Source organism: Eptesicus fuscus, chromosome 17, assembly GCF_027574615.1.
Source record: "Eptesicus fuscus isolate TK198812 chromosome 17, DD_ASM_mEF_20220401, whole genome shotgun sequence".
NCBI classification, from domain to species: Eukaryota; Metazoa; Chordata; class Mammalia; order Chiroptera; family Vespertilionidae; genus Eptesicus; species Eptesicus fuscus.
Window position 1 is genome coordinate 16,858,302 of NC_072489.1, and position 9,383 is coordinate 16,867,684.

At 45.2% G+C, this 9,383-nt stretch overlaps 1 protein-coding gene across 4 annotated transcripts in view; it reads right to left on the minus strand.

Annotated features, from left to right (window-relative positions):
* The window catches only part of FAM149B1 (family with sequence similarity 149 member B1), a 44,991-nt gene extending 35,645 nt beyond the window's left edge, over positions 1 to 9,346 (minus strand). For all 4 annotated transcript variants that reach the window (XM_008145387.3, XM_054729207.1, XM_054729206.1 and 1 more), the window contains exons 1-3: positions 9,110 to 9,346; positions 2,846 to 2,950; positions 2,222 to 2,351 (exon numbers count right to left, since the gene is read on the minus strand). In XM_008145387.3, the coding sequence (XP_008143609.1) occupies positions 2,222 to 2,351; positions 2,846 to 2,950; positions 9,110 to 9,177 (303 nt within the window). In that variant the 5' untranslated portion in view covers positions 9,178 to 9,346. The remainder of the gene's footprint in view (positions 1 to 2,221; positions 2,352 to 2,845; positions 2,951 to 9,109) is intronic.
* Positions 9,347 to 9,383: the final 37 nt, after the last annotated feature.

Below are 9,383 nucleotides of genomic sequence, written 5' to 3' on the forward strand. Positions count from 1 at the left end.
CAAGCGCAGAGCGCCAGGCGGGACACCTGCTATGAGGGAGAGGGTAGGGGGCGGAGGGAGCTACAGGAGCAGCACTCCGGCCAGGAGCCAAGACTTGCAGGCTTCCGGGAGCAAGTACTTGCAGGCTCCTGGACAGCCAGGAGCGAAGCCAGGAGAAGGAAGGCCTATTCTTTTTTTTTTTTTTTTTTTCAGTTTATTGTTTTTTTGTTTTTTTTTTTTTGTTTTTTTTGTTTTTAATTTCTTTATTGATTAAGGTGTCACATATTTGTCCTCATCCCCCCATTCCCATCCCACCCCTCTCCCCACGCATGCCCCAATCCCCTGTTGAACTTAACCGTTGGATAGGCTTATATGCATGCATACAGGTCCTTTGGTTGAACTCTCCCCCTCCCCCCACCCTCCCCCTCCCCTCCCCTATCCTCCCTCTGAGGCCCGATAGTCCGATCGATGCCTCCTTGCTTCTGGTTCTGTTCTTGTTCCTCAGTCTATGTTGTTCATCATTTCCTCTAGATGAACGAGATCATATGTCACTAGATATATACTAATAAGAACTGAATGTGAGACGAGCAATAATATTTATGCTGACAGGCAAAAGAATCAATCTGTAGCGAGCTTCCCCCTGGACCAACAGTTCTTTTGAGACCCAATTTCGATGTCCAGTAGTTCCTTATGTGTACATGTCAACACTGACCCCTCAGCTCTGGATGGAGGACAAATGGTGGTAACGGAGGTCCGACTCCCTCTGGTTTGGTCTCGGCCGAACCCAGGGGCACGGCGTCACCCGGACTAAGGGGCACGTGGCCTCACCCATACCCAAGGGGCGCGTGGTCTCACCCGGGCCTGGGACCCAGCCTCACCCGGATGGATCCAGGGGCGCACGGCCTCACCCGGACCCAGGATCTGGCTTCACCCGTACCCAGGGACGCTTGGCCTCTCCCAGACCCAGGGGCACGTGGCCTCACCCGGGCTTAGTTGCACAAGGCCTCACCTGGATCCAGGGATACATGGTCTCACCCGGACCCAGGGACGCTTAGCCTCTCCCAGACCCAGGGGCACGTGGCCTCACCCCGGCCTAGGTGCACGAGGCCTCATCCGGATCCAGGGACACATGGCCTCACCCGGACCCAGGGACGCTTGGCCTCTCCCAGACCCAGGGCCACTTGGGCTCACCCGGGCCTAGGTGCACGAGGCCTCACCCGGATCCAGGGACACATGGTCTCACCCGGACCCAGGAACGTTTGGCCACTCCCAGACCCAGGGCCACTTGGGCTCACCCGGGCCTAGGTGCACGAGGCCTCACCCAGATCCAGGGACACATGGTCTCACCCGGACCCAGGGACGCTTAGCCTCTCCCAGACCCAGGGGCACGTGGCCTCACCCGGGCCTAGGTGCACGAGACCTCATCCAGATCCAGGGACACATGGTCTCACCCGGACCCAGGGACGCTTGGCCTCTCCCAGACCCAGGGCCACTTGGGCTCACCCGGGCCTAGGTGCACGAGGCCTCACCCGGATCCAGGGACACATGGCCTCACCCGGACCCAGGGACGCTTGGCCTCTCCCAGACCCAGGGCCACTTGGGCTCACCCGGGCCTAGGTGCACGAGGCCTCACCCAGATCCTGGGACACATGGTCTCACCCGGACCCAGGGACGCTTGGCCTCTCCCAGACCCAGGGCCACTTGGGCTCACCCGGGCCTAGGTGCACGAGGCCTCATCCGGATCCAGGGACGCATGGTCTCACCCGGACCCAGGGACGCTTGGAAGGCCTATTCTTGCACAAATCTTCGTGCAACGGGCTTCTAGTATATATAAGAAAAAAACATATAAAATCAGAACTATAAAAACTCTTTTTAACCTGCTCTTTTTCATTTAACAATATATAATGGCTTAATAATAAACTTTTAAAAACATTTTAAACAAAGTAAAATTAGTGTTACATTGGTGAAGAGACACATTAGTGACCTGAGCACAGCAAAAGGAGTAAATACAGACCCAGATCCATACTAACCCACAGTTGTTTATGTAAGCAAACCTAAAAATCAAACACTATATCTATAAAACAAAACAAATACTGAGAGGGTGAAGACTGATGCTTCTTTACAAAAGTATTAAAATGTAAAGAAACAATGGAGGAGAGTGAAGGAATGAAAAAGACTGATAAGTCCTAACTCCCAGAATAATCTCCCAAGTGCTCTCTTAGACCAATAACATAAAACTCACACCATATCCCCAGGAGAAGTCCGAGCTGCCTTCAGTAGAGATCCCTGTGCCTGTATAACTTGGAAAAGCAGACCTTGAATCCCCAGTGTCAGTTGATGTAAAAGGTGATTCTTGTGTGATGTCAGACTCACTAAAGGCAGAATTTGGAAGGAAAAGAGAAAACATTAAATACTCAGCAATTATGTGATAAGCATATGTACAAATATATCCAAAGAAGCAAAAAATCAGTGAAGAACTTGAAATTTAAACATCATAAAAAAGTCCTAATTCCTATAGAATTGATGGCAGTCATTGTACATAATTCTAGTCACAGTTTATAATGAATACTTTAACATTCTACCTGTAACATGTACCTTTGTCAACTAAAGACATTTCAGAAATATTGGTAATATCTGCACTTGTTTGGCACTTTCACAGTTTACCAAGAAACATTTACAAATATTAATCCCCTTTTACCTTCACGACAACCTGGTGATGCAGGATTCAATGCCATTTTAAAGACAAAAGAATCTGAAATTTGTTTTGTTTCATTAGTACAAGGCTTGATACCAATCCTAAGCTAAAAAAACAAAACCTTTGCCATTATCAAGTATAAAAATAAACAAATACACGCTGTGTTACTACCTTTGGGAACTTGTATCTTTTTCATGGCTGTCATTGGTAGAAGAAATTTCATCCAGCTGCTCTGGAAGGGGATGATGATTAAGAGCATATTTTGTTATTCCTTTCCTGTGAAAGATAAAAAGAAAGTTATATTTCCTATAAACAAAAAATATACCTTTCAGAAACTTAGTCTAGACATTGGTCACCTGCTTCTTGCTGCTCTGGAAATGCATTGTCCAATACATTAGCCACTAGCAGTTAAAATGTGGTTAGTCAGAAATGAGATGCACAGATGCATTTTAAGTATAAACACAGGATTTTGAAGTCTTAGTACAAGAATGTACAGTATCTCACTAATCATTTTACCTTAATTATATGTTAAAGTGATAAGTGTTTTGGATGTGCGTTAAACAAAATATATTATTAAAATTAATTTCACTGTCAAAAATAAGGTATAACCACACAACTATTAGAACAGCTAAAATAAAATATGGCGATAACACAAAATACAGGTGAGGATATGGAAAAGCTGGATGTGTCTCTCATATATTGCTGGTGGGGAATGTGAAATGGTACAGCCACTCTGGAATAGTTTCGTTTTCTTATAAAACTAAACATGCATTTACTATAAAACCTGGCCATTGCATTCTTGGGCATTGATCCCAGAGAAATGAAAACTTATGTTCACACAAAAATATGTATATAAATGTTCACAGCAGCTTTATTTATAATTTTAATATAACTGAAATGTCTTTTGATGGGTGAAGGGCTAAACTCTGGTATATCCACAATGGAATATGATCCAGAAAAAAAAAAAAAAGGTCACATACTGTATGATTCCATTTATATATCATTCACAAATTACAAAACTACAGAGGTAGAGAAAAGACCAGTAGTAATCAGGAGATGGAGAAAAGAGTGTATGTGACTAGAAAGCGATACATAAAACTGTTCCTTTGTGGTAATGAAATATCTATCTTGATTTTACAGGTGGTTACACAAATTGGAATATGAGACTAAACAAACATACACACACAAAGGAGTGGCTATAAAAACTGGTGAAAAGTGAATTAACACATTGTGGACCAGTAGTTTTATTGCTAGCTTTATCCAGTGCCAGATAAGTTTCTACTGAACGAGTACAAAAAATGTTTTACATAAATGTTAAAGGCACGCTTTAAAATTAAATACCCATTGCATTTTGAAGTTATTTATTACATGTTCTTACAAGCTAATATATTTTTAAAGTATGATACTTTGTAAAACACTGTGTAATATGAAGCAAGAATTCTTGTGATCCATCTGCAATATGTTAAGGAATGGTCTAATAGTATTGTACCAATATCAGGCTTTGAAATTATATTATCTATATATATAAAAGCCTAAGCGACCATTTGACCAGGGGGCAGATGCTCAATGTACAGGCATGGAAACATGGAACAGATTGATGAATCTCAGAGGGAAGCGGGGAGGAGGGAGGGCAGGAAGAGATTAACCAAAGATCTTATATGCACCGGATTCGTGCACCAGTGGGGTCCCTCGGCCTGGCCTATGGGGATCAGGCCAAAACCAGCAGTCCGATAGCCTTTGAGGGGTCCTGGATTGTGAGAGGGCGCAGGCAAGGCCGAGGGACCCCACCGGTGCACCAATCCATGCACCAGGCCTCTAGTAGTTATATAAGATGTTATCTTTGGGCAAAGCTGGGTTAAGGAAGGGTTCTATGTACTATTTTTGTAACTTTCTGCGAGGCTATAATTATCTATATATATAAAAAGCCAGTGACCAGAATGTTAGAAGGACCGGTCACTATGATGCCCACTGTCGCCAGTGAACTGGCCCGAATGGGGAGTGGGGCCAGCTGGCCAACCTCTTGAGGCCCCTCCCCCAGCCGGCCCCGCCCCTGATCAGCCCGACCCACCCCAATCAGCTCGCAGACCCTTCCCCAGGCCAGCCCTGCCCCAACCTCCTGCAGTCCCTCCCCCATGCCTGGCCCCACCCCAGATCAACCCCCGCACCCCGATCAGGGGCAGGGCCAGCGGCCCACCACCCACAGCCCCTCCCCATGGCTCGCCCCACCTCTAATTGGCCCCCCCACCCCAATCAGGGGTGGGGCTGGCCAGCCAACCTCCCACAGCCCCTCCTCCCAGCCAGCTCCACCCCCGATCAGCCCTCCCACCCCATTCAGGGGTGGGGCCAGCTGGCCCACTGTCCACAGCTCCTCCCCACAGCTGGCCTGGCCCTGATTGGACCCCAATCGGGGTGGTCCAGCCTGCCAACCTCCCGCCGAACCCCATCCATGCACAAATTCGTGCACTGGGCCTCTAGTTTCAAAATAAAAAGTAAAATATTTAATTTCACCTGTTTCTAGTTTTTTTAATGTGATTACCTTAAAATATGAAATTTAAAATTACATATGTGGCTTGTATTATATTCCTACTAGAGGCCTGGTGCACAAATTTGTGCATGGGTGGGGGTCCCTCAGGGTGGCCTGCAGGGATCGGGCCAAAACCTGCAGTCCAACGCCGCCTGCCGCTCCTGCCCATTCCAGCCACGCTGCGCCTGCCATGGGCTCGTGCCCAGTCAGAGCCCTGCGTCTGGGGGCGGGGCTGGGATGCAATTGGCCTTCTGGGCTGGCTGTGGGACACCCTTGCCAGCCCAGGATCCGGATCCGTCCCGCTGACGTTTGCACTGGTTATCAGGAGCCACCTGGCGGCCACTTTTATATCCTTTCTTCCTTGTGGAGCATCTAGGGAGAGGAAGCAGCCGAGGTGCCCAAGGCCAACTTCCAGGAGGCCAGCGGCGCTGCCAGGATCATGCCAGTGGTGCTGGTCTGTTGGTTCCTGGCCTGTTCTCCAGAGATTGGAACTGCAGGACTACTGCGGGAGTTGGCTACCGTGAGGCTGGTGGGCCACTGGGACAGATGGGTCGGTCAGTTAAGCGGCACTCCCGCTATGGGAGCACACTGACCATCAGGGGGCAGCTCCTGCATTGAGCATCTGCCCCCTGGTGGTCAGTGTGCATCACAGCGACTGGTCGACCGGTTGTTTGGTCGCTTAGGCTTTTATATACAGTAGGTCCTCGGGTTACGTCAGAGATCCGTTCCTACGGCACGTGATTTTCGCCATAAGTCGGAACCCACCTACATAAGCACCTACGTCACTCACATGGAGCACATACACAGCAGTAATGAAGTGAAACAGTAAAAAAAATTTAAAAGAAATATAACAATTCCTGACCTTTACTTGTGGTAAATAAATAATAAAAAACATAAAGCACATATATACATACGTTGAAATGATGGAACTTTTTAAAAAATAAATGGGAGATGGCAACGTAACCACGAAATGACGTACGTCGAGTCCGACGTAATTCAAGGACTGCCTGTGTATAGATTGGGCAATGCTGCTGTAGAGTTCAATGTGTGCATGAGAATAAACTATGAGGTTAATTATATATTTCAATCCTAATCATTTACAGTAAACTTTCCTTCCCCACAAAATTCTTTAGTCAAATAAATTTAGGAAATACGATAGGTTAAACAAAGTTACACAGGTTTCTTTATAAGAGGTCTTCCCAGGGCCTTTTATATGCAAATGTATATTATAAATCTCTAATACTCTTATTTTCCAGGAAAGGAAACTGAAGCACAGAGGGATTAAGTAACCTGCTGAAGGTCTTAGGGCTAGTCAGTGATGGAGCCAGGACTCAAATCCAAGTAGTCTAGCTCTAAGGCTTCTCAGAGCAATTGAATAGTTTGAGATTTTAGTGACTGTACCATTTTTTTGTATACAAATATAAAGGTAGTGGCCCAGTTAGTGGAGCTTGTACTTTAAATTATTTCTTAAATGGTGGGGATGGACTTGTGCAGAGCTATTTGTACTTCTCTTATTCAGGATCCTACAGCTAAAATCTTGTCTTTAAAATAGTGGTAGGGATCAGAAATATGGATTCCAGTTACAAAATAGAAACTTAAGACCTTTTTTAGTCTGTCAGAGAAAGTGGATTATGGATTAATAATTATACCAAAAATATTAAATTTGATAACAGCATTGTGGTTACATAGAAAATGCATGTAATTTTTAAAGATGCATTCTGACTGGCACTGGCTCAGTTGTTAGAGTATCAACCCAAAATGCCAAGGTTGCAGGTTCAATCCCCAGCCAGGGTACTTACAAGAATCAGCCAATAAATGTATCAGTAAGTGGAACAACAAATCGATGTTTCTCTTTCCCTCTCTCTTTGCCCCATCCTCTCTCTCTCTAAAGTCAGTCAATCAATAAAAAAATTTTTAAAGGTGCATACTGAGTATATAGAGGTAAAATGATGCTGTCAGGGGTTTTGTTTTGCTCCCTTATTTCACAGATGAACAACAAAGAAAATATAGATGAAACAAATATATTAAAATTTTGATAAATGTTTAATGTGGGTGATTGGTGCCTCATTATATTTATGTTTGAAATTTAGCATTAAAAAATGTTAAGCTTTATGTTGAAAATCATTCTTTTTCCAAATTCTTTTCAACATGTCTAACTTAGAAGTGTTAGGGGAGAAAACTAAAGTTACTGGTTCAAAGCAAATTACCATTATAACACCTAAAGTAAAAACTGCTTTTAATTTACAGTCATTTAGATGCATATAATCCTCATCGTCATTATTCAGATCACCCCGACTCCTCCAGGAATCATCTTTTGGGAGAGTTATTTTAGGGAGTATCAGATTAACAATAGAGAACAAGCAACATAACTATACTGGATCAATTTTTTCCATAATAGATAGTTTTTACTTTCTGAATAATCAGAATTTATTATAAAAGCAGATTTTTAGCTAATCCCTATTTGCTTTCTTAGGAAATAACTTTCTTCTAATTTCTAAAAAGCTTATTATCTGTATTGCTACTATGTAGCTATCCTATTACTTTGTGGATACTAAGCTTCTGAAAGCAAGGAGATATCACATAGTGATTTTCTTTGTATGGTTATTGTACCAAGTAAAGTGGGAAGGGACAGGAAATTACCACTTTCTGAGGACCAACTATGTGTCAAGCTTTGTGCCATCACTTTAGATACTCTTTTAGATAAGGTCTTTTCCCTAAATTACAGAAAGGAGGGATCAAAAATTTAGTAATTTGCCTAAAAGTCACACGGCCAGAAAAGACCCTAGCCAGAACCCAGATATAACGGAAAAATAATAAGCTTGTTATTACCATGTATAATTAATAATTGTATGGTTGCTAAAATTACATAGCTCATTGGAGAAAGGGGGGGGGGGGGGATGGGAGTTAAAAACAAACACCCAAACTCAAAACCTATTGGTTATATAATCTTAAGATGTGTAACCTGTCTGATATGGCATCTTCTGAAAAACTGAAGATAATCATACTCATCTTATTGAGCCGCTACAAGGGTCAAGATGTGAAAGTCTGCATTAGTAAATGTGTGACATCATTACTTACTAAATTACAACACTTCACTAGGGGTGGGAGGTGTGTCTTTTAGCCAGAAATATTTGCTCTCTAAAGTCTCAAAGCAAATTATATGCATAACCCAAGGACACAGACAATAGGATGGTGAAGACCCAGGGGGTGTGGAGGGGTTAGAAGGAGTCAATCGGGAAAAGAGGGGGTCATATGTAATACTTTCAACAATAAACATTTTAAAATAAAATTTAAAGAAGTCTCAAAGCGAACTGATCCTTATGGATTCAGATGCTCAATTGTAGAGATGGAGAGGCAGTACGTGTAATGGCTATGGCCACAGGCTTCAGAATCAGGTTGACACCGGGTGTGTACTTGAGCTTCACCACGTTCTGGCTGAGTGCAGCCTTTCTTTAAACTGGGATCTTTATACGTAGAATGCAAAATAACAGTCCCCATCTGCTATTCTTGTTGGGTAGGATTAAGTGAGCAAATACATGTGAGCATCTTTGCACGGTGCCTGGCACTAGATATAGTCACCTTTATTGTAACAGTCAGCTATTAATAACTTCCTGGGCGTCAGTGGCCAAGACAGTGGGGCGTGAAGCACTGCGGAAACTACCAATGCCTTAGGAGACCTGAGTTCTGGAAATGCAGCCCAAGAGGGCCAAGCCCTGGGATAGCACAGGTGACACTCTCTTAGCTGGAAATGTAAGTAGAAGGGACAAAGTCCGGCAAGGCGGGAAGGAGAGAATTCCGAAGAAAATTTCCTTTCTCCCGCTGGGAGGGAAAGGAGCGAGGGGTCCCCAGAGCGCCCGCGCCCCACCTCGCCTCCCCTGGCCGCGGCTGGGTTGGTTGAGCAGTGCACTCACAGCTCCAAGCCCTGTGGCACCGCCTTCCGAGTGTATCTGGAGACCATCCTCCTCCTCCTCCTCCTCATTCGCGGCCGGCACGGGCACGCCAGGGTGGGGGCCTCCAGGCCTGGCCCTCCGGCCGGCTCCTGCCCGGCCCCCTCCCTCCACCTTCCAGCCCCGTCACGCCCCGTCGCCTAGACTCCGGACCGCCACCTCCTCTGCTTCCCCACCTCCCCGATCTTCCGCCCTCCCTACTTCCTCGCGGGGGCGGAAGTGACGAAGGCATCGCGCA